The sequence below is a fragment of the Neovison vison genome, chromosome 3 (genome assembly GCF_020171115.1).
Source record: "Neovison vison isolate M4711 chromosome 3, ASM_NN_V1, whole genome shotgun sequence".
NCBI lineage: Eukaryota > Metazoa > Chordata > Mammalia > Carnivora > Mustelidae > Neogale > Neogale vison.
The window spans coordinates 176,340,281-176,364,438 of NC_058093.1; the positions used below are offsets into that span (position 1 = coordinate 176,340,281).

The 24,158-nt window shown below is 44.2% G+C and overlaps 1 protein-coding gene across 2 annotated transcripts; it reads left to right on the forward strand.

Annotated features, from left to right (window-relative positions):
- Positions 1-748: 748 nt before the first annotated feature.
- TGIF1 (TGFB induced factor homeobox 1) lies at positions 749-9,128 on the forward strand. 2 transcript variants are annotated; one of them, XM_044243345.1, is made up of 4 exons: positions 749-1,002; positions 1,114-1,439; positions 7,028-7,254; positions 8,042-9,128. In XM_044243345.1, the coding sequence occupies exons 2-4, from the start codon at positions 1,424-1,426 to the stop codon at positions 8,615-8,617; spliced, it is 819 nt and encodes a 272-aa protein (XP_044099280.1). In that variant the 5' UTR covers positions 749-1,002; positions 1,114-1,423; the 3' UTR covers positions 8,618-9,128. The 2 variants fall into 2 exon arrangements, with proteins under 2 accessions (XP_044099280.1, XP_044099281.1); XM_044243346.1 differs by lacking the exon at positions 749-1,002 and having other exon boundaries at positions 1,086-1,439.
- The last annotated feature ends 15,030 nt before the right edge of the window (positions 9,129-24,158 follow it).

A 24,158-nucleotide genomic window follows, 5' to 3' on the forward strand; every position in this document is an offset into this window, starting at 1 on the left:
GTCGGCCAAACAGCATCTGGTCTTTTAAAAGGGTAATCTCATCAAGGAACTCGTGTTGGAGCCCTAACTCTCAACCAAAATAAACCAACAGGAACATGTGTTTATTCAATGGCTAGTTTCTGTTTGAAATACCCGAGGGGAGAAGGGGTCCCCTAACAGGGCTTAAGCTCTAAAAGTAGACTGTTTACCGAAACAGACAAGCAGCCCCAATGTGGTCGCCCCTTTTCCTTAAAGGCGACAGCCTCCTGAGTCCTAGGGTAGAGGTTTCAGGCTGAGTTTTTGCTGTGGGGCAGGCGCGCGCCCGGGCAGTCCCCAGGCTGAGACTTTTTAAAGAGCATGTGAGCATGACAAGTGTCTGTCCGCAACGAGTTAGATTTTGAAACTGCCTTGCAATCCAGTCCGGAACTGAAGCTTTAGCCGGGGGTAACAGACATTTGCCTGGGGTGTCGGTGTCTCATTCTCCTCCCCCAACCGCCCCCACCCACCCACCGCCGTCGCCGTTGGAGGAAGAGCCCCGGGAGGAGTAGGGTGCGACGCGCCGCGCCCGCGTGTCAATGGCAGCCGCGCATTCTGGAAGAAGTTGGTTCTTGTCCTGAATACTTTTCCTGCGGTGCCCCGCCCCTTGAATCAGAAGCAGCTGTCTTCTGCTGCGGCTAGAGCCGGGAACGGTGGAGTTTGGGGCAGCTGTCAAAAACGAGAGGGGAGCCTTTTCTTCCCTGGGGTGGAGGAGGGGGCAGCCTTTTTCCATCTGTTGCAATTTCCTAACCAAACGCACCCTCGCCAGGCGGAGGAAGAAAGGCCCAAAAGAGAAACCCGGGCGCCCGGCTGGTGTCGCCGCCGCCGCTGCCGAGCGAGGGATGCGGGCGGCGTGCGCGCAGCACCGAGGAAGGATCGGGTTTCTGGGCTCAGCCGCCCCCACGAGGGACGGGTGACAGCGGGCAGAGAGGCACAGACTGAGGCAGTGCAGCCCGAGCGCTCGGTGCAGTCCTCCCCAACTAGAAGGTGCGGGGGAGGGGCGGAGGAGCGGCGGGGCGGGCGGGGGACGGGGCGGGCAGCTGGGGGCGGAGGCAGGACCTCCTGTACCTTCCCTCTTCGCCTCTCTCACTCTGACAGCGCCGAGGTACGCCGAGCAGGATCGGGAAACAAAGGAGAGGAGTGGGGAGGGGAGTGAGTTGGGAGAGGGAGAGTCCTCAGCCGGCTGCCAGAAGATCCCGGCAGGAGGAAGCCCAAGTGTCACTTGAATTCCACCCAAGGAGCGGGAGCCTGGGATCCGAGTGACTTGATTAGCAATAACGGCTGGAGCGCGTCCTGCAAGTTACGGGAGAGTCGGCTGGGAAGGAGGACAGTCGCGTGCCCCCCTTTGCCCCCACTCCTGGCCCCTCGAGATCCCCGCATCGCCTCGCTCTGGAAGGGGAGCTCCAGAATGAAAAGCAAGAAAGGTAAGGCTTGGCGGGCTGTGCCCGCCGTGGGCGCGGGTCCCCGGGAAACGTGCTCGCTGGGCCCCGCCGGGCTTGGGGAAAGAGTGACTTAGTGGACTTTTCAGCCCGGGGCGCTCAGGAACGGCGGCGGTTCTCTTTGTTGAAGCTGCGTCTGAAATGGCAGTTGCTGTTTTCCTTCTAGACACAACACGAGGGGCTGTTGTGGGGAGACGGGCCTCTCCACGCTGCTGGCACGTTGTCAAGAAACACGCTCAATGCCTTGTTTGTGCGCCTCCCAAGTTTCATTGTTTCAGCCGACACCCCACGCTCCGCGGAGCCGCCGCGTGGCTTCTCGCTGGTTCTCGCGGGTGGAGGTTTGGGCCGGGTCGTGGGGACCCCCCCCACCCCGATTCTCCCCGCCAGGACCGCGGAGCCGCGGCGCCTTTGTCTGAAAGTTGGGCTCCCGGGCCCCCAGTCCCTCCCAGTTGGGCCCGGGCACACTCTTCGCTGGGGATGGGGTGTTTTCACAATCGAAGGAATGCGACCCTGGCCTCCAAACCGCCGTAGGGTGTCGGTAGCCTTGGAAAGCTGGACTTTTTAAAAACTCCCAGTCTCTAAAAGTTTTCCCACGATGAGTTTGAGGCAAGATGAAGAGTCAGGACTGAGGGCGAGCAGCTTAAAGCGGCGTGTGGTCAGAATGAGTCCCAGTGTGACAAGCAGGCTTGGTTGTGAGGGCACAGAGTGAGTCTGTCATTGTTTCCACGAAGCGTTCTGGAAGCGTTACAACTAAAACTTGCCGTCAGTCTGGTTTAAAAACAAAATACACAGAAAGAAAAGAAAAGAAAAGAAAAAAAAAAAACCCACCGCCACGAAAGGTCAAAGAATGTTAACTCCCTTCTGAAGTTAACTTTTGAGTCCCTGACTGGGAGGTACCCCGAACGTTCCGTGGTGAGCCAGAGTTGGCTTTTCTGTTGTGATTTATGTGGAGTGGTTCAAAACAGAAGTTAATCGCTCAGGGAAGCCAGCGCGGGGGCGGGGGGGTGGGGGACGGCTGCTGCGCATGCCCGGGAGCGTCCGGGAGTTTTTGTAACTCCACATTCTTTCAGACTCCGCCGGCGGATACCGTCAAAACCCAATATTGGTAGCGGGGCAGCCTTCAACCCAGGACAGTTCCTTCGGCCACGTTTTCACCTGGGAGTTCTGTCCCTTTCATTCTGGGCCAGTGGCTTCAGAACACGCGGAGCTTCTCAACCCAGGCTTTCCCAGAGAGAGTAAAATTAAATATCAAAACACGGGGTATTCATAGTAGTTGGTCGTAGGACTCCCAGCGAACCCTCCCCAACGGTCAGTGAGAACGTTGAGGGCTTAGAAGTTCGGAGGTTTAACGGGACTCGGTAACAGACGCGCGCGGGGTGCGCCCGGCGTGGCGTCTGGAAGGCTGTGTGTGTCACCTCGCCGAGGACTGACGGGTCTAGCTCCTTACTGGAAGGCGTTTTCGGTCTCCTGGTGGAACTGACGGACATCACTTGGGGGGTTTGTTTATGTAGAGCGGTTCTTGGGAGCCTAAAGCAAAGCTAGGTTTCCTCCGGGGGCGGGCTCCCCCCATTGTTCGGGCTCGGGTGGGGAAGGCGCAGAGCTGCCTCGCGGGTCCTCCCCCGCAGCCCCTCGGGTACGCTCGCTCTCCCCGCGGCTCTCCCTTGTCGTCGTGCCCCCCCCTCCCCACCGCCAGCGCTCCTCGGCCCTCCCCAGAGACCCCCTCGAGTATGTCCCCCCTTCCCAGCAAAGGAACTAGGCTGGGACCCCGAATATTCAGGGTCAGCGGCCCCGGCCGCACCGGGTAAGGAGGTCCTGCTACCGAGCGCCGACTCATGGAAACAATGAAAGGTGACGTGTTGGAAGGGGAAACTTTGCGACTGGTTCACAGCTTGTGCGGGGGAGCCGAGACTGCTGAGATTGCCCCGTTTCTTTCCCTTTTTAGGTTTTCCCGGCAAATCGTATTGACGGTGGGCAGACCCCTCAGAATGTTGAGATTCACAGCCTCGTTTCTAGTTTCTTGTAATCTGAAACTCCTGAAGTCTTCTCTACCCGTGCGGTTGGAGGGGCGATTTCAGTTGAGGCTGAGAAACTCGCTAGAACAAAAGCTTCCCTGGCTGTCCTCCCTCCCGGGCTCCTCCCTCTGTGGTCCTCCTGCGTCCTGCCTCCCCGCCCCTTTCCTCCAACTACCTCGGAGGGGGCCGCGTTGCGGGTCGGCTCAGCTTGGAGCCGGGAAGAAATCTGCCCTGCCTGGCTTTTGTGGGGTTGGACTATTGTCTGTTTTATAAAAGTCTCTGAAAATCTGAAAAGTTTTCTTGAAAACAAAAGCACTTTAAAGGCCCAAGATTTGGTAAGCCTGTGATAATAGTGTCTCGTCTTTAGGAAGCGGAGGATATCAGAAAGTTCCCACCCTGCAAATGGATTTAAAACAAGCAAAGATTGAGTGAGGAAAATCCCCGACGTCTTTTTGCTTCTAGTCTCTGACAGTTTGGAGTTCTTTAGAACTGCTCTCCAGCTGGGTCCAGCCAAGCTCACCTTGGAGTTTGTGCCTGGGGTGTTAACTACGATTTCCGTGGCATCTCCTGAGATACTCTAATCAGAAAACTTGTTAGGTTAGGCTTCCTTTTTCCTATTTGTATACTTAAACTCTTCCTTCTATTATTCTAACTTCTAGATCCCTTTCTAGCCTCTTCCAGGTATTTTTTAAAGTCCCAACTTCACAGCCATGATCTCTGGCCTTCCCCTTCCACCCCCAACCCCAGTTCCTATTAAGAAAAGATTGATTTTCCCAGCGGTGGGATCCATAGGCCATCTTGTGGCTTTCTAAACATTTCCTTGCATGTGGATGGAGTGAAAAAAGGCTTGTGAGCCCCCTCCCCCACCACCACATTTTTTAAAGTGTAAGCAGAGCAGGACCTTTGGAAAAAAGTGGTAACCGGGAAAGCTCTGTTACAATAGGAAATGAGTAACGTGGAAAAGTCTTTTTGTTTTTCCAAGCTGAGCCACAATCCGGAGGGAGGTTTTTAATGAAAACAGTCCTGACAGCAGCAAACGTGGTTTGCTGCAGTGAAGTATCAGCTGGTGTGGCCAAGGAACTTGAAGTCTTAACTTCCTGTTACTTCAGCTTTTGTGCCCATACTGGAAATATTTGTTAAGAGGTCCAGAGGCCTGGCATTCATTTATTTAAATGAACTGAGAACAGAGTAAAGTCACACTGCAGTTGAGTGTTGCTTAACTGAAACCTGCTTTTTGTGTGTCACTAACCTATTCTGAAAGATCAGGCTTCTTGTCAAACTAAGCAAGCAGATCAAAGGGCAGGCTTCAGGGGTTTTTTGTTTGTTTGTCTCAAACTCTTTTGTTGTTATCAACATACAGTTGGGAATTCACCGTTCACTGAGAAAATTTTCACACTTTTCTAGATTAAAAGGGGGGAAAGGGATTATAGCCTCAAGAAGAATGTCTGGCTTTTCAGACGTTGAAGAGTTTAAACAAATTGCTTTATTCAAATTTGCCTTAGTCATTCAATTACTTGACACATTTTTTAAAAGGTAGATTTATCAAAGTAAATGTAAAACAGGAACTCATTTCTAATTTCTTAAGGTATTTTATTAGTAGCTCTTTGCCCAAATTTCGATACAGGTTTTTAAAGTTTCTCCAATTTTCTACAGTAAAAGCAGTTTCAGTTTTAAATGTGCCTCTTTTTTAAAAAACTTTTTTTAAAGCAGTTTAATGAAATCCTCTGCAAAAGGGAACATAAAATACGTGGCAGTTAAAACTTAGGATTCTTCTGTGCGGTTTATTGATGGCTGTTGGTTAAGCCTTGAGCTGAAGTGAATTTGCAAGATCATCCTACTCTTTTGTTAGAACTTGCTTTACTTTGTCTTTGGAAGGTTCTTTTCTGTGGACACTCCCTCCAGCACCATCTGCCCCCTGCAGTCCAAAACTAAAAATGTGTCCCCAAGTAAAAGTCAGACTCAATTAATTGTGAACTAGCTCGTCAACAAATCTTGGAATGCAAAGCTTTTTGAGTGTTAAAATGCTTTAAAAGGACGGGTTAAAAATTTTTTTATAATGCATCGAATGGTTTATCACGATGTGGAGTATTTGTTTTTATTTTTTTATCAAGGTTAGCCACTCTGAATTGCTTCAACAAAGTTATGAACGTTGTTTTCTTTCAATTTTATGTTATTTTAATTTTTTTATATAGAACTACTGGTATTTTCGAGCTTACGATTGTTTGTAATTCATTTACATTTTAAACATTCTAGATTGTCTTCAAAATAGAGAATGTATTTCTTTAGTCATTCAGAGTTGCCAGTTGTCCTTTTGAAAGGGGGGAGGGTCCATAGCATTTGTAATTTAAATTTTTTAAAGTTCAAAATTATGTTTAAATGTTAAAGGGGCCAAGTCTGAATTTTTGTTGACCCCAGTCTATTATATGTGATGTAAATATTCTCTACGGCTGTGAATTCTTAAAATTTCTGGTAGGATTAAAGTACTTACCGACAAAAGAGCATTTCCTCTAGGGGGTGCATATTCAGTCTTTGTCATGTAATATTTTAAGACTGAAGTCTACTTCTTGGTATGTAGTATTCTAGATTCTGATTAAACTGTCAGTTGAAATTTATAGAAATTTTTAAAAGTTTATTCAATAGTAGCATCTTTTGAGCTCTTACTCAAGTACTAGTAGTAAAACAGTATTTTTGTGTGCCAAAACTGAAAACTTCAGTGGCTGTTTGTATTTAGTAAAAGGTGACCAGTGCTTTCCATTAAAAGTAGGTGTCTAGTTTTGAATAAATGTAGGTAGCAATGAAAAAGAAATGACCATGGAGTTGGCAGAAAAATTTGAAATAAATTTTACCTTTAGAATACTAACTGGGTTGGGGACGCTTGGATGGCTCGCTCAGTGGGTTAAGTATGAGGACTCTTCATTGCAGCTCAGATCTTGATCTCCGGGTCATGAGTTCAAGCCCCTCTGTGGAGCCTGCTTTTAAAAAAAGTATATATATACACACAGACACATACTGGGTTAAGTGTTTGATTTCCCCTCCTTATATAAGTGGGAAAAAATGTATGACTCTGCCCTTTTATTTCCAGCTTTCAATGGAAGAAGGAGGCAAAGTAGCATTTAAAATGTACATTAGGACCCTTGGATTGTTTTTCCTGAGTTAGCAATGACCTCAAGGAGAAAATTGTTAGATACATTCCATCTGCTGTAGCGCCTTTCCTATTCACATGTGACCCAACTATTCACTCCAGGTGCAGTGTTGCCTCCTCTGCTGCACGAGACTTCTGGGCATCACTCAAAAGGAATGTGAGAAGTTAAATTCTACAGGAAAGTGGGTATGAAAGGGCTCATGACCATTGGTTGAGAATCTCTAACATGCCACCACTGGTCAGGTTACCGTTGAGACTTTGACATGTGCTCTGATACGTCAAGAGAGAAAACACTGGTATTTCGCTTGGCTCTCAGGAGTTAAGACAGTGTGGTTGCACACTAATGGCCCTATGAGATAAGCTGTGCGTTGGTGCTCCCCTGATAAACATGGTTGACGCTGGCCTTTGTCCTTGACCAGGTGTTGTTGTGGCATCGGGCAGTGAGACGGAGGATGATGACAACATGGACATCCCTCTGGACCTCTCCTCCTCTGCTGGTGCAAGCAAGAGAAGGCGAAGGGGCAACCTTCCCAAGGAATCTGTGCAGATTCTCCGCGATTGGCTGTATGAGCACCGATACAATGCCTATCCCTCAGAACAAGAAAAAGCATTACTGTCCCAACAAACACACCTGTCTACACTACAGGTAAGGAAAAAGAACATGAGGTATATGCATGGGGTTGGTTTCTTTCCCTTTCCAAAGACCTTTTATAGCATTCCTGTTTATCAAATCATTAAATGCCTCCCCACTCCAAAAAAAAAAAGAAGAAGAAGAAGAAGATTTTTCTATTGTAAACTTTATAGTACTAACTGGCTCTTTAGAGAAGCAGAAACACTTGACGGTCATCTGTCAAATAGCATTTCCTTTAATGCCTAAAAGGGCCTTCTTTTATGCACCAAACATAAAGAGGAGGTTAAATCTTCCTCTATTGCCCAGGAAACTGGTTTGATATTTAAACAAGGGCGGACTTCAGTGAAGTAATTCATGTTGTGTCTGTTGACACAGTCATTTGAACTGGGAAAAATCAGTAACTGGGAGGAGTGGCCCTTTTCATACAGGAAAAGTTTTCCTGTAGTTGATTAACTTAAATGCTGGGGCAGTGGGTAATAGGTTAATATGGGAGAGTGTTAAAGGGTGAACTTCCCTCCCTAAACTCATTTTCAGACATTTGAGAATTTCTATCCTTTTCTTCCTCTTGAAAAGGCTTAAGGATGATGAGATTAAAAAGGGAATTTGTATTAGAAGAGGAATAGGTTTATGGCAGGAAATAGCTCTCTTTCTTGGCGGAGCTCAAATACCTTGAAATAACTTTGGAAGTTCCGATAAGCCTTTTCATGCTCTCTTTACTGCAGAGAGAGAGATCAATAGGCATCCCAGAGGAGGTTCTCAGAACGTGTTTGTGGAGTGTTAAAGCATACCTTTATGATTTCAGGTCTGTAACTGGTTCATCAACGCCCGCCGCAGGCTCCTCCCAGACATGCTGAGAAAAGATGGCAAAGATCCAAATCAGTTCACAATTTCCCGCCGTGGGGCCAAGATTTCTGAGGCAAGCTCTGTGGAGTCAGCCATTGGTATCAAAAACTTCCTACCGACTCTAGAGGAGAGCGCATTTCATTCCTGTACAGCTGGACCAAACCCAGCCCTAGGGAGGCCACTATCCCCCAAGCCATCGTCCCCGGGATCAATATTGGCTCGTCCATCTGTGATTTGTCATACCACTGTGACTGCATTGAAAGACGTGCCTTTCTCTCTCTGCCAGCCAGTTGGTGTGGGGCAAAACACAGATACACAGCAGATAGCAGCCAGCAGCTTCACAGACACCTCCCTTCTGTACCCAGAGGACACATGTAAATCTGGACCAAGTACAAATCCACAGAGCGGTCTTTTCAACACTCCCCCTCCTACTCCACCGGACCTCAACCAGGATTTTAGTGGATTTCAGCTTCTCGTGGATGTTGCACTCAAACGGGCTGCAGAGATGGAGCTTCAGGCTAAACTTACAGCTTAACCCATTTTCAAGAAGAAAAGTTTTCACAGGTGTTACTATGATTGCCGGGGTGATGGCAAGAGACAAACTGCATTATTTTATATATTTTTTTATTAATATTTGCACATGGGATTGCTAAAGTGAAGCTTCCTGTTACTGAGATGTCTTCAATGGAATACAGTCATTCCAAGAACTATAAACTCAAAGCTACTGTAGAAACAAAGGGTTTTCTTTTTTAAATGTTTCTTGGTAGATTATTCATAATGTGAGATGGTTCCCAAGATCATGTGATTTATTTTTTTCCCCTCTCTTTCTCCCTTCCCTTTTTTTGTTCTTTTTCTTGTTCTTTTTTTTTTTTTTTCCTCCAGACTGTGCAATACTTAGAGAACCTATAGCATCTTCTCATTCCCATGTGGAACAGGATGCCCACATACTGACTAATTAATAAATTTTCCATTTTTTTCCAAACAAGTATGAATCTAGTTGATTGATGTCCTTTTTTTCATGATGTAATAAAGTATTTTCTTTAAAATTTACTGTAATACAGAGTATTTTGTTGAGGGAAGCACTTCTTAAAAATGAGGAGGAATATAGCACCCAATGAGCAGGAAGTTGGGGGTAGGGTGGAGTGTGAGTTAGGGGGGGTGTCACGAGCTCTTTGAAGAACCGTGGACAACAAGCCAGTATGTATAAACAGGATGTGTGATATTTACTCTTGATAGGAGGCATAAGCAGGCCCTTAAATCTTGACTTAAAACTGCATGACAAGTTGAAATGATTCATTCCATCAGTGTTTAGCGAATCACTAAATCCCTTGGTGATCTGTCCTTCACATTTTGAGACATGGCCAGTATTGAAAAAAGGTCTCAAAGCTCCTGATTGGGACTTAAGTTTTCAGAAGAAAACAATAACCTATGGGGTCCCTCTGTATTTCCCTCTTTCACGTCACCCTTTAAAATAAACTTTATCAAGTGCTACAGTTAGCTTAGGCCCCTTCATTCAAATACGATGTGAATCTGTACAGAAATCACCTCTTAAAACATCTGAAAACATTTTCTAAAATGATTAAAACAGTGGGGTTCTGTCATCCATGAGACTGTTTGTGTGTTAGGTTTATTTTCTTAGGTCACAGTGGGTGAAAACTGGTGCCATACATAAGTGGAGTTTGTTGGGATAGACAATTACTTACGAGGCCAGGATAGCCAGAAGGGAATTGGTGGTGTTCCTTTCACTTACATGGTTGACCAGATTTGTCACATGCCACAAAACCATTCTTTGTTGTCATGCTTAGTATGAGGTTTCTTTGTTATTGCAGTCCTGTTCTTTCCAGCCCTGCTCCAGCTAGGAACTGGCTTGAGTTTGAGGTAACATCAGAGCTTTAGTACTGTTTAAAGAATGTAGAAAAATTCAAAGTTAAGTTTGTCTAATTTTGTCAACTTCTTAAGAAAGTCCCTACCGTAGAAAGGGCTAAACTCAGACTTGTAAATAGAAAAGCAACACTGAGAAGTTAAGCAACGAGGTGGAAGTCAAGTGAGGAAAAGATCTGTGGTAGCCTGTGATGGGTGCAGCAATGAAGGGAACCTCAACCATGAGGGGGTGGCCCCACCTCAGGGTTGCAGAGGTAGATACAACCAGAAAAAGAAATAAAGTGAAAAGGAAATATCAAATATAAATGAGATCAAGATGACTAAGACTCATTACCTGCTCTAATAGCTAGATCAAAGACTGAAATTCTTTGAGTAGAGATAAGGGAGACCAGCAAATCCTGAAAGGCTTACCTTGTTAAGATGTTTAATCAATCATACTAGCAGGGAGAGAGGAGGCGCCATATGAGTGATATAAAAGAAAAATGTCTAAGGTCAAACGAAACCCAAAAGTTTAAAAAACAACAAAGAGTCCTCTAGAATTGCCTGTGTTTTATTTGACTTTCTTTCTGCTTGAGGTTCATAAAGATCCTGGTTGGTAATAACTGGTCTGTAATAAATGTAAACCATTAAAAAACAGGTAAATATAATTGGAATGTGAAATATAAAAGACCATATAACTATCCATAGTGCAGCTGAATAGAAATGAATTTTGTGCTTAGTATTTACATAATCGCTTTTCATTTACTTTTAGCTATTTGTGTTTCTGTTTAAAGTTCATCCCTCCTAGATAGGATACTGTTGGGTCTTGCTTTTTTTATCTAGCCTAACAATCTCTGCCTTTTACTTGGTGTATATATTTGATTTATGTTTAATACAATTTTTTGTTAACTTTTAGTTTTAATTCCAATTAACATACAGTGTTATATATATTTAATATTTTTGCTGTGTGTCTTTTGGGTTTTTCTCTGTTCCTCTGTCTTCTTTCAGGTTAGTTGAATATTTTTAGTGTTTCTTTTTAATTTTTCTATTGGCTTATGAGCTGTACTTTTTTTAATGGTTGTTCTAGGGATTAAAAAATACATCTTAAATTTACAACAATCTATTTAGGGTTATTACACGACTTCATACAAAATACGGTACCTTGCAACAGTATGCTTCCTTCCTTTGTTTTTTATATATAGTAGAGTTAGATACATAATAAATTAATTAAAATGCTATAATTTTTGTTTTAGGCTGGTCCATGTCTCTTTAAAAATTCAGAGAAAAGAGGATATATATATATATATATATATAGTCTTGTATTTTTGTTAAATATTATCACTTCTGGTGCTCTTCATTCCTTCTTGTGAATCCAAATGACATGTTACCATTTCTCTTTAGCTTAAAGAATTTCCTTGAGAATTGCGCAGGCCTGCCAGTGACAAATCATCTGTTTTTGTTCATTGAAAATGTCTTATTTTACTTTCATCTTTGAAGGACAGTTTCACTAAAGATCGAATTCTGGGTTGATGGCTTTTGCTTTTTGTTTTTTTCCATCACTTTAAAGGCATTTGTTTTCTGGCTTCTATTGTTTGGGATGAGACATCAATGGTCTCATTGTTCTCTTGTATATCATGTCTTTCTCTGGCTCTTTGGATTTTTGTAGTTCCACTATGATGTGCTTAGGTAGGGTTTTCTTTGTATTTGTTCTGTTTGGGTTGAACTTACTGCATCTGTAAGTTGATGTTTTGTTTTGTTTTGTTTTGTTTTTTCACTGAATTTGAGAAAATTTGGCGATTACTTAAATTTGTTTTCTGCTATCTTCTCTAGAACTTATGTAGATTTATATTAGATCACCTGACATTTCTCCAGGCTGTTTTTCTTCAGTCTTGTTTCTATTTATTTTTCAAATCGAATAATTTGTATTAAGTAATTTTTTTTTTTTTTAGGATTTTATTTATTTGACAGAGAAAGACATACTATGAGAGAGGGAACACAAGCAGGGGGAGTGGGAGAGGGAGAAGCGGGCTTCCTGCTTTGTGTGGAGCCTGATGTGGGACTGTGGGACTCAATCCCAGGACCCTGGGATCATGACCGGAGCCGAAGGCAGATGCTGAACCACCCAGGCGCGCCTGTATTAAATAATTTTTTTAAAAAAGATTTTGTGGGGCACCTGGGTGGTTCAGTGGGTTAAAGCCTCTGCCTTCGGCTCGGGTCATGATCCCAGGGTCCTGGGATGGCCCTGCTCAGCAGGGAGCCTGCTTCCCCCACCCGTCTCTGCCTGCCTCTCAGCCCACTTGTGATCTCTCTCACTGTCAAATAAGTAAAATCTTTTTTAAAAAATTAAAAAGGATTTTGCTTATTTACTTGAGAGAAAGAGCATAAGCAGTGTGGGGGTCAGAGGAAGAGGGAGAAGGAGACTCTTGAGCTGGAAGCCTGACTTGGGGCTTGATCCCAGGACTCTGGGATCATGACCTGAGCCAAAGGCAGACATTTAACTGACTGAACCACCCAGGTGCCCCTGTATTAAGTAATTTTTAATTCACCAACTCCTCTGCTTGCTGCTGCTCCCCCTGCTTGTGTTCTCTCTCTCTCTGACAAATAAATAAAATCTTAAAGAAAAAAAGAAAGAGCAACAATTTATGGTTGGTCACAGGAGGACAGCTAATAAATGAGGGAAGCATGAAAAGTGATGAGTTCAATAAAAAGTACTATAAGGTTTTCACCAAATGTCAAGGAAATCGTTTTTGAATGAAATGTTTTATAGACGTCAATATAATGTACAGCTTTTGAAGTGCTGTATGGTTGACTTGCAAATGAAATCAAATTCCACGGTGGGAATTTACTCAGACGTAGAGAGAACTTATATAGACACAGACATTTAACTGAAGAACATACAGGTTAGGAAAACGAAACCATGGAGGGGTTCATGGAGATCAATTTTTGTTTTGGAAATTTGATTTACTCCATTGATTCTGTGACAAGCCAATATGTATCACATTAGGTGACATTTCTCCCCACCCCACCCCACCCCCAGCTTATGTGTACGGTAAATCTCCACAATCTGGAACATTACTTATTTCCAATTCTCTAATCAACAGTCCTCCAATTGTAATGTTTTCTATAAATGTATCATCTATAAATCCAATATTGCAATGAAAAATGTGAGAGCAATGAGAAAAGGAAAAGAAACAATATTTACTGAACACTTTATGTGATTTATTTCATTAGTATTACATTTATCAAACAGTTTCTGTACCTGTCTCCTTTAGTCCTCACAACCCTAGTGAGAGATGTTATTCCCATTATGTAGCTAAGAAACCTGAGGCTCATCCAAGTTCAAGGTGGCTGTGGTTAGTGGCTAATAGAGCCCACATTCACTAGGCGATTCTGTAAACTCCCTCTCCTTCCACATGCAATACCTGAAATGAAACAACTTGGACCTGTCCCATTTTTATCATGGTATTGATCAAAAAAGATTTGATGGTTGTTTTGGCAGATGATCACATTCAAGTTTTATTTTCTAAGTACCTCTATTTTTCTGTTGTCTATCAAGCTCCCTGCCATCCCCTATTGGTTTACCCTTTGGCCACCTCTGCTTCTCAGGGAGACTTGATTTCCTAAATCCTATGGCTGGCCAGAGCCTGAAATCATGAACTCTCCAATGCCAAGAAATCTGTTTTGTAGCTTCTCTGTGTGAGTCTTAACACCTAATCTCTGATTCACTGCATTTCATTTCCCTTTCTAAGTATCAGCTTTCTGAGCCTGCAACCTTGGGGCTACTACTTTTTTCAGTGCATGTCTGGAGTGGTGGTTTGTTTTTTGACTCAGAGAAACTTTAGACTTATCCTAGTGTATCTCATTACTCTGTGCTGCTCCTTTTAATTTCCTCGGTATAGAAATTGTCTTTAGGGGGAAACTGTATTTTCCCAAATAGAGATGAGGGGCTGTCTTGGACCGAAGACACCGCTTCAAGAAGTAACACTTTAAAAAGGAAAGTGAAGATTTATGACAGTGCCTTTCCACTCTTCTCTCCTCCAACCCCAAAATATCACCTTTTTTTGGAAACAAGTCCATGTAAGCTGATTAGAGCCAGAGGTCTTAAATGGTATACACTAGGGGGCAAAGATCGGCTTTAAAATAAATACCACCAAGCAAAGAAAACAAAGCAGAGCATTATTTCCCTTTCAGAGACTCCAGCTACAGCAGGGAAAAACTCTGTGCAAGTTTTATAATGGACTGTCACCTCCAAGCTTGATTCAAAGGTCGACTTGATTTGGTGAAATGTGTTGCTATTCGCAGGCAGGTGCTGCCCTGCTTTCGCCAAGTCCGTGTTAACTTGAACCTGCCGAGGTACCTTTGATCAGCTCCCTGAGAGCCTCACGGGCTTCCCGAGTTGGCTCCGGAAACATCAAAAGAACTGTAAAGCAGACTCTAATCTCAGCCTTCCTGTTTCTGTGTCTGCCCACTGGGTTCACATAATAGCATGTTTTCCTTGAAGGGCGTTTTCCTCGATTATACTGACTGTCACAATGTCAAACCTGCATCCAGGTATTGGGGGGCGGCGCTTTTTGTAACCCGATCTTTGCAAATGGAGAGTCAAGGAGGGTTCTCAGGCTCTTTTGAGATGACATTTATGTGATGATGTAAATCAATGCCTGCTGGCCTGGTGCTGGAAGTAACCAGAAGATCCACCTTAGTTAAGGGGAATTCTGTTAGCGGGAAAGCAGCTAGGAAGTCCAACATGTTTTGTCCATGAAGACGACACCCAGAAAACAGGTCTGGGTATTATGAACTGGGCCTCAGACAGTGGATTGGGTATTCTAAGTTATAAACAGCAATGTCCCATACCAAGGGATCCCGAGTGTATTATCAGCTCGAAGGTGAATGGTCAGATAATATCCAGTCTTCCTCTTTTTTAAAAAAATTGGTCTCTCATCCTTTGGCACTCAACAAGTCAATACGTGTCCTTGGGCTCCATTTCTCTTTCAAAGCCCATACAATTTTGGCTGCCAAGATTTTGTGCCTCTGCATTTGGATTTTTAAAAATGCCTTTTTTTTTTTTTTTAAGATTTTATTTATTTATTTGACAGAGGGAGACACAGCGAGACAGGGAACACAAGCAGGGGGAGTGTGAGAGGGAGAAGCAGGCTTCCTGCCAATCAGGGATCCCGGTGTGGGGCTCCATCCCAGCACTCAGGGATCATGACCAGAGCCTAAGGCAGATGCTTAACGAGTGACCCACCCAGTCTCCCCGCTTGGTTTTTTGTTTTGTTTTGTTTTTGACATCGCATTGAGAGGTGTTTTAGAACTGGGGCCATACGTGAAAGACAATTGAACTTGTGAAGCTCCAAACAAGCTAGCTGGCGTCCCGCTAAACCTGGATGTCACCTCGAAATTTGGTAAAAATAAATATCTAAAGCAGAAACCCTTTAAAAGTTTTAGAGCAAAACAGGTTGGCCTACAAAGATACGCGGTTGTTGCGTGTTAGATGCGTGTTAGATAAACGGGACCTACCTCCACACACCCACCATTCCCTGGGCTAGGTTCAGAGTCCTGCTTCCACATGCCTCAGGCCAGGTAAATGCTCCTAATCCTACTGCTGCCTTTGATCTTGTCTGGCCAGGCCCCACCCCACCTATTCTTCCCACCTTCTGGCTGCCTTTCTCCCTGTCTTACAATAGCAGCAGTTCCATTTCCTTCCCCCACTCCTTGTGTGCTGTCTTCCTTCCTTCTCTCTTGTTATACAAGGAAGTTGTGTGAAAGCTTCAGAAATGGGTTGTAGCCTGGAGAGAGTAGTGGCCGTTCTACTGAAGATGAGGTAATCCTCTCTCTCTCTCTCTCTCTCTCCCTCCCTCTCAAAACGGTTTGAATTTTTACCACGGGCATCCCTCTTGCAAAGTTCAAAATAACACCCATTCCTCCTTACGAAGGGGCTGACCCACCCAGAGAGATTTGCTTTCTCCTCCCTCTGGGCTCCCTTAAGAAAAACACTCTGAGGGGTGCCTGGGTGGTTCAGTGGGTTAAAGCCTCTGCCTTTGGCTCAGGGTCCTGGGATGGAGTCCTACCTCGGGCTCTCTGCTCATCGGGGAGCCTGCTTCCCTCTCTAAATGCCTGCCTTTCCGCCTACTTGAGATCTCTGTCTGTCAAGTAAATAAATAAAATCTTAAAAAAAAAAAGAAAGAAAGAAAAAAAAAAGAAAAACACTCCAAAAAGATCTCATTTTGCCTTTGGTGCTTTTTTGTTGTTGTTCTCATGAAAGATGTAAAATTTAGGATGACCGTGGAACAGAAACAGAGGTATACTTTTTCATTTTCTTGGAGGCAGAAGGACTTTACTAGATCATTTAGACGAGATGAGAACACTGGGTTCCTTTCTTAACCTTTTCAAGTTACATGGCCTCTCCAAGCCTGAGTCCCCTCATCTCCTTGTTTATCTTCTAGAGAATGTTTTTAAGTTACCACAGTCGGCCCTTTACTAGAAAAAATAACTGGTTGAATAGAATCTCATTTGTCTATTCTTGGATGTCTTGCTTTTGCTTCATTCCTCAGTTACTCAAGGATAGTATCTCTCCTTCAACTCTTTGTTCTTTGCTCTTTGCTCTCCTTTTCTCTTTCTTTATCCCGCTTTTTTGTTTGCCAGCTTCTCGTAAAGGACATTATGAAGGATACAACCAGGTGAAGAAGGGGTAATGGCCGGAGTCCAGAAGGGGTGAGGGGAGTAAAGGAGCTTCTGTCCCCCCAACCTGCAGTGGCCCCCCACCTCGCCCCGCACTGTGCACGGATGTCTTCACCAACCTACAGATTTCTTGCCTTTTCTGACTTTGATACACTGAGCTCGACTTCAGAAGAACTAAGTATTGTACCAGGCCCCATAACACTAGCTTCTCCAAGCTGGTTTTCTCACCAGTAAAGCAGAGGATAGGGTGACGCAAAATGATCGGGCCGGCCTCTGAGAGCACTAACTTTTAAGGACATAAACAATGATACCTGTTGATCTAATAACAATGTAGTTTCTTTGAAATCAGTAAAAGGTCCACAGAATACCGATAACCATAAGTTTAAGTAAAAGATTATGTGACAGAATGCAAGTAAAAAGTTTACAAGTGGAAATGTCTCTTCCCTGGGCAAAACTATCAAGAGGGGGATTGTAAATTTTGGGGATGATACTTTCATTCATGGAGAAGAAGAGCCTACATTCAACTATTCGCCTGGGTGGTTCAGTGGTTAAGTGTCTGGCTTTGGCTCAGGTCATGATCCCGGAGTCCTGGGATCAAAGTCCCGCCTCGGGCTCCCTGCTCTGTGGGAAGACTGTTTCTCCCTCTCCCACTCCCTGCTTGTGTTCCCTCTCTCGCTGTCTCTCTCTCTGTCAAATAAATCAATAGACTCTTAAAAAGATAATAAACTATTAAATTGGAAAAGCCAAGTGTTTTGTTTTGTTTCAGGTAGCAGTGAGGCGGCAGAGCGAGGAGAGGACAGAATGGGCTGCTGCCCTAAGAGGGAGGTGGAGGTGAGCAGAGGCAGGCAGAGTGCCAGGCCTGCCCATTTGTCATGTCTGGTCTCCACTGAGACAAGTGGGGAGGCTCTCAAGGATTTCCTGAAGACTACAGGCCTCCAGGAAAACCTGTAGTCGATTAGGAAAATGACTGAAATTCTAAACTGAGTGAGAGGTCAGAGGGGCATTTGGAAACCAGGTAGGAAAGAACCTTATGACTTCAGGGAGCAAAAATGTGGAGGCTTGGAAGTTAGGATGTAATGCTTTTAAAACTGAGCTGTCCCTTCAGAGTAGCTGGGCAACCGTATGCTTTCACATTAAGGCCATCTAAAGCATAGCATCAATGTAATTTGAGAGAAAGGGAGCCACACTATGCAGGGCAGACAACTCCGGAGCTCAGAGAACCTTGACTTTGTGCTCAGGACTCTGGAGGCAAAGGTGGAGGGGCAGTGCTGGGGCAGTGCTGGGGGAGTGCTGGAACAGGCTGGCAGGAATAGAGCCCTGGGAAGCCAGGGAGAAAGATACCAGGTTCTACCTTCAGGCTGTGCTTTGGAATCTTCTGGCAGGGAGCTTTGAAATGCAGATATCTGGGCTCCAGCTAGGGCCAGCCCATTAACTTAGAGGACCCAGTGCAAAACACACCTGTGGGGCCCCTTCAAAGAACAAGAAAAAAAGCACCATGAAAGCTACTAAAATCTAAAGTTTCTTCCTTCTGTTCACCTGTCATGGTGTTTTCCACTTGCTATTTAATGTTTCAAGTAAAGAAAAACTACAATTTTACATTATTAGCATGAATTTTTACCACTCATCTTTATATCACAAATGCCAGTTTTATTTACTTTTCTTTCTTTATTTTTTAAAACCTGTTATTTCTTTATTTCACAGAGAGAGAACACTCACACAAGTCGTGGAGGAGCGGCAGGCAGAGGGAGAAGCAGGCTCCCCACTGAGCAAGGAACCTGATCCCAAGACCTGGAGATCATGGCCTGAGCCAAAGGCAGACTCCTAACTGACGGAGCCTCCCAGGCGCCCCACAAATGGCATCTTTAGATGGACCTATAAGAGCATGAAACATATGCAGAATCACACAAATCACACCGCTTCTGTTTCATAGTTTGTACACGCATATATATTTTGTTGTAGCGAGAATAGTGGAAACATGGCGTTAAAATAGCCAAACGTTCTTTGTTGTTTCTCACTTCTTAATATGCCCACATCCTACCGACATTCTCTACCTTTGGCTTCCTGAGCAAGAAAGGACTGAAAGGAGAAGGAACTATGGATCTCCCTTCCTTTCCCTTTCCTTTTGTATCACCATCTTCAAAGTAAGTGGTTGGCTGGGGCCCACGGATGGCTCAGTAGGCTGAGGGACTGACTCTTGGTTTCAGCTCCAGTCACGTACTCAGCCCTGCATCAGGTTCTGGGTACAGTGCCATGTCTGTTTGAGATTCTCTCCCTCTCCCTTTGCCCCTCCTCCCACTTGTATGTGCTCTCACTTTCTCTCTCTCTAAAATGAAACAAATAACTAAAATCTTTGAAGCAAGTGGTTGGCTATTATAAGGAAGTAATGAGAGCAAGAGAAAATATGGTAGCAGTCCTCATTCATTCATGACTCTGAGAATGCCATTGCTTGCTTTCTGGCTTGAAGAGAAAGAATGGCTTCTTGGGGGTGAACCCCTCCAGTTACTCAGTCGTAGACCTGACACCCTATCTGGCATCTATGTGGAGTCTGCTCAGTCTCTTGCTATCTCCAGTGGGGATCTCCAGTGAGTCCACTGAAATCCTGTGCTCCTGGGACATGAGATTGCACACTCCATGAGAATGAGCCAGCAAGGACACACGTGACACCTAACTCTTCAGCTTATGAACATCCACTGCTGTCCCATTGGACGTCACCTCCAAAACACAAATACAAAGGTATAATTGTTAAGAATTTCAAGTTGGGGGGCACTTGGGTGGCTCAGTCAGTTAAGCATCTACCTTCGGCTCAGGTCATGATCCCAGGGTCCTGGGATGGACTTGCCCTGCATCGGGCTCCTTGCTCAGCAGAGAGCCTGCTTCTCCTTCTGCCTCTCCCACTCCCCCTGCTTGCACTTTCTCTCTCTTAAATAAATAAATAAAATCTTAAAAAAAAAGAAAAAAAAAGAATGTTAAGATGGTTATAAAAAAGCAATAAACCAAGCACAGGGCTCTCTTGAGCATGGAGCATGTCCACGTCCATATTTCCCACCCTAGACTTTATTTCTAACTTGTAAGTTACCGGATTCTATGGCCAGGGCCTCTAAAATGAAGGCAAGGTGAGGGAAGTGAGGAAGAGTCAGGTTCCATCAAAGTTGCTAAAGGTCTGGGTGAAGAGGCAAAGGGAATTCCAGGTTCCCCTTCCTTTCTCCTTTATTCTGTGTCCTCATTGTCAGTGTGTGTTCACCACAACTAAGCCACAGACCAGCAGTGGAGAAGCTCCAAAGAGGTACCAACATTTTGCAACGCTAAGAATTGAAGAGAGGTGGGACCACGTGTGGCTTTGGTGAGGGATATATCCCTCCTCCCACCATGCATTTTGCCTTCAACTCTTGGAAGTCAAAGAACCATGACAGCAGCCAGGCTGAGGTCAGGGGCTTACCTATTACACCCCAACAAAGGAAATCCTGTTCTAGATCCACTGTTGTTTACAATCAAATTCAGCCAGATCAATCCTAAGCCCCACATATAGGAAATGTTGAAGAATACTCTGTTCCTGCTCTCAAAGCCAATGTGCACTTTACCCTATATTCAGACCCAGACCTAGATGAGGCAGTATCCAAACTAGTTTTTGTACATCTTTTCTGGAAATGGAAATTTGAGATAAGACTGCAGTTCACAAAGGTAGTGCTTTCAGGAGAAGATTGCCTAAGTCTATTAACATGACTGATAAATTGCTTTCATGGATTGAGAAGTATCCAAATGACTTGGTAGCACAGTATTTCTCAATCCTTTCTTCCCACGGCAGACACAGAAAGCGGTCACATTGTGTAGCATATACAGCTAGGCTCAGCTCAGGGCTGGAGAGCGTCCATGGGAACTCCAGCTGCCTCCAACCTTGCCTGGGGCTCCAAGGCCTACTGAGCACTCAGTGTACCGTACCTAACCACTCCACAGGCTGCAACACCCAGCATGGGAAGCTCTGCTGAGGTTAACACCTGTTGGATCCTTCCCGAAAGTCATTACCCATTTCTACTTTCTAATGGCATACATTTTCCATTTCCGGAGGATTGAGGGAGAAGTGGTTATCCCTGGCCTGTAGAGGTGAGCACAGGACATGAGCTAAGTCAGTTGGTAAACCTATTCCCCAGGCCTCAGGGACCAGGTGGGGCATGGCCTTTCATCAGTCCAATCAAATGAAACTCATGCCTAGAATGCTGGGAAAAAGCAATCCCTCCTCTTCTGGACACCAGGTGTGTGGAGGTGAGACCACCACTATGTCCAGTGAGCCATCATGACAGAAGCCAGGTAGAGGAAGTCAATGCTTGGAAGAGGGTCCAGCAAGTGAATGGAGTCCAGGACCCCAATTCTTCAAAAACTTCTAGATGATTCCAGACCTGAGGCTTATATGGTTTTTAAACTTAGTACTTATGGGAACCAACAAAATCATTTTGTAGTTTAAACCAGGTCTAGTTTAAACTCTTAATTGTAACTGGCCGCACTCTAACAGGTTCTGATTCTCCTGCGCATCTAATACTGATATACCTCCAGCAAGCACTTCGAGTTTTTCAGTAGCAGTAAGGAAAAATCTATCCAAATTTCCATCTATACCGAATTGTTGTTAAAAGTATCCATTTGATGGGGCGCCTGTGTGGCTCAGTCGGTTAAGTATCCCCTTTCAGCTCAGGTCATAATTCCAGGGGCCTGGGATCAAACCCCAGGTCGGTCTCCCTGCTCAGCGGGAAGCCTGCTTCTCCCCCTCCCACTCCCCTTCTTGTGTTCCCTCTCTTGTTGTGTCTCTCTCTGTCAAATAATAACTAAAGTCTTAAAAAAAAGAAAAGGGCGTCTCCATTTGAAAGATGTTTGGTCAGAGTTAGACCCACTGTCTCTGACCATGAGTGCAGTGAAGTGAACTGGGCTCTACAGGAAGCAGACCCGTGACACTGGCCAGTTGGCGAGGCTTACGAACCAACCAAGTTAAAACCACTCGTGCTGTGGCACACCACAAGCTCTAGGAGATGTTGGGGTGAGTTACCACAAAGGATTCTAGAAGCAGCTAGGGGCTTCTAAAAGTGTATTGGCTACCATTTTAGAGACAGGAGACCAGCCCTTAATAGCTGATTCTGTAGTTTCCTGGCTCCAAGAACTTGTCTGAGCCTCAGTCTCTTCTCTTATAAAGTTGGAATAACATACTTTATCTGCCTCACAGAGATTTTGTAAGGATAACTGAGACAGTGGGTGCTGATGTGCTTCCTAAACCATAGACGTTGTACGGACACAGCGGATTACTGGTAAAGCAATATTTATTGATTTATTATTTTTTAAAAATTTTGTAGAACAGGGCGCCTGGGTGGCTCAGTAGGTTAAGGCCGCTGCCTTCGGCTCGGGTCATGATCTCGGGGTCCTGGGATTGAGTCCCGCGTCGGGCTCTCTGCTCAGCGGGGAGCCTGCTTCCTCCTCTCTCTCTGCCTACTTGTGATCTCTCTCTGTCAAATAAATAAATAAAATCTTTTAAAAAAAAAATTTGGTAGAACATTTTTTAAAGGCCTGTAGACACTCACCAAAAAGTAACTCACTCATCCTTTCCTTCCTATCTTAGACTACTTAGTTCTTATGTGATAATATTTTATTTTGAGGGGAATTGTGGTAAAATGCATATAACATGAAATTTACCATCTTAACCTTTTTTTTTTTTTTTAAACTAGACTCCATGCCCAGCACAGAGCTTCATGTGGGGCTTGAACTCACAACCCTGAGATTGAGACCTGAGCTGAGATCAGGAGTTGGACACTTACCCACTGAGCCATCCGGTTACCCATTTGTCAGTGTGCAGTTCTGTGGAAATACGTACGATTGCACTCTTGCGCAACTGTCGCCATCATCCATCTCCAGAACCCATCTTGCAAAACAGACACTCTGTCCCTATTAGGCAATAACTTCCCATTCTCCCTGCTCCAGCCACTTTGAGCCAGCATTTTACTTTCTGTCCCCATGAATTTGACTGTTCTCTCAGTCAGTCACTTAGACAGAATCATACAATATTTGTCCCTTCTAGGACTGGTTTATTTCACTTAGCATTGTGTCTTCAAGATTCTTCCATGTTGTAGCATGTGACAGAATTTTCTTTTTTTTAAAAAAAGCTGAAGGAACAGTTTGTTCATTTGTTTGCCTGTTGATGGCAACTGGGTTGCTTCTACCTTTTGGTTATTTAAGAATAATGCTTCTATGAATGTGGGTGTAACAAATACCTCCTTGGGACCCTGTTTTCCATTCTTTAGCTATATACCCAGAAGAGGAATTACTATATCATACAGTAATTCCAGTTTTAATTTTCTGAGGATCTACCACACTGTTTTTGAGTGGCTACAGCATTCCATATTCCCGTGTGCAATGCACAAGGGTCCCAGTTTCTCCAGCACCCTCATGAACATTTGTTAGTTTCTGTTTGCTGATAGCCATCCTAATTGGCAAGAGTGGTGTCTTGTGGCTTGGACTTGTATTTCCTAATGACTAGTGATGTTGAGCATCATTTCATGTGCTTATTGGCCCTTTACATATCTTCTTAGGAGAAATGTCTATTCAAGACCTTTGCTCCTTTTTAATTAGGTTATTTGTTTTTTGTTGTTAGGTTGTAGAAGTTCTTTATATTGTAGAAGTTCTATATATATATATAAGTTCTTTATATAATATAAGGATATTAACCTCTTATTAGATACATGATTTGCAAATACATGGCATTTTTCTTATTTACAACTTTTTTTAAAAGTTTTTTTTAATTTTTATTTAACAGACAGAGGTCATAAGTAGGCAGAGAGAAAGGAGGAAGCAGGGTCCCTGCTGAGCAGAGAGCCGGATGCAGGGCTCGATCCCTGGACCCTGGGACCATGACCTGAGCCCAAGGCAGAGGTTTTAACCCACTGATCCACCCAGGTGCCCCTATTTATAATTTTTTAATTTATACTTTTTATCTAATGTATTTTCAACAAACTGAGATTTCATTAGTCTTTTCTGCAAGGCACTAATTTACAGTCTATGATAAGATGAGCCAATAGTTTCAATATATCTACAGTGCATTGGTATTAGCTCCGGCTGCTATAACAAAACAGCATGGGTGGTAGCTTAAATGACAGAAATTTATTCCTTACAGTTCAGGAGGCTGAGAAGTCCAAAATCATGGTGCCAGCATGGTCAGGTTTCGGTGAGACCTCTCTTCCTAACTTGCAGATGGTCACCTTTGTGTTGTGTCCTCAAACAGGAGAGAGAGCAAAGATGGTCCCTGGTGTCTCTCCTTATAAGAGCACTAATCCAATCACAAGGGCCCTACTGTCATGACTTTTTTTAATCCCAACTACCTCCCAAAGTCCCCATGTTTGATCACCATCACACTGGAGGGAATGAGTTCAACATACACCTTTTGGGGAAACACAAATCAGTCCATGGCACCACCTAGAAGTATCCAAGATAGACTTCAACAAACCAAATGATGCAAATCCAAACAAATATGAAATGACACTACACACCTATCAGAATGGCAAAAACCTGAA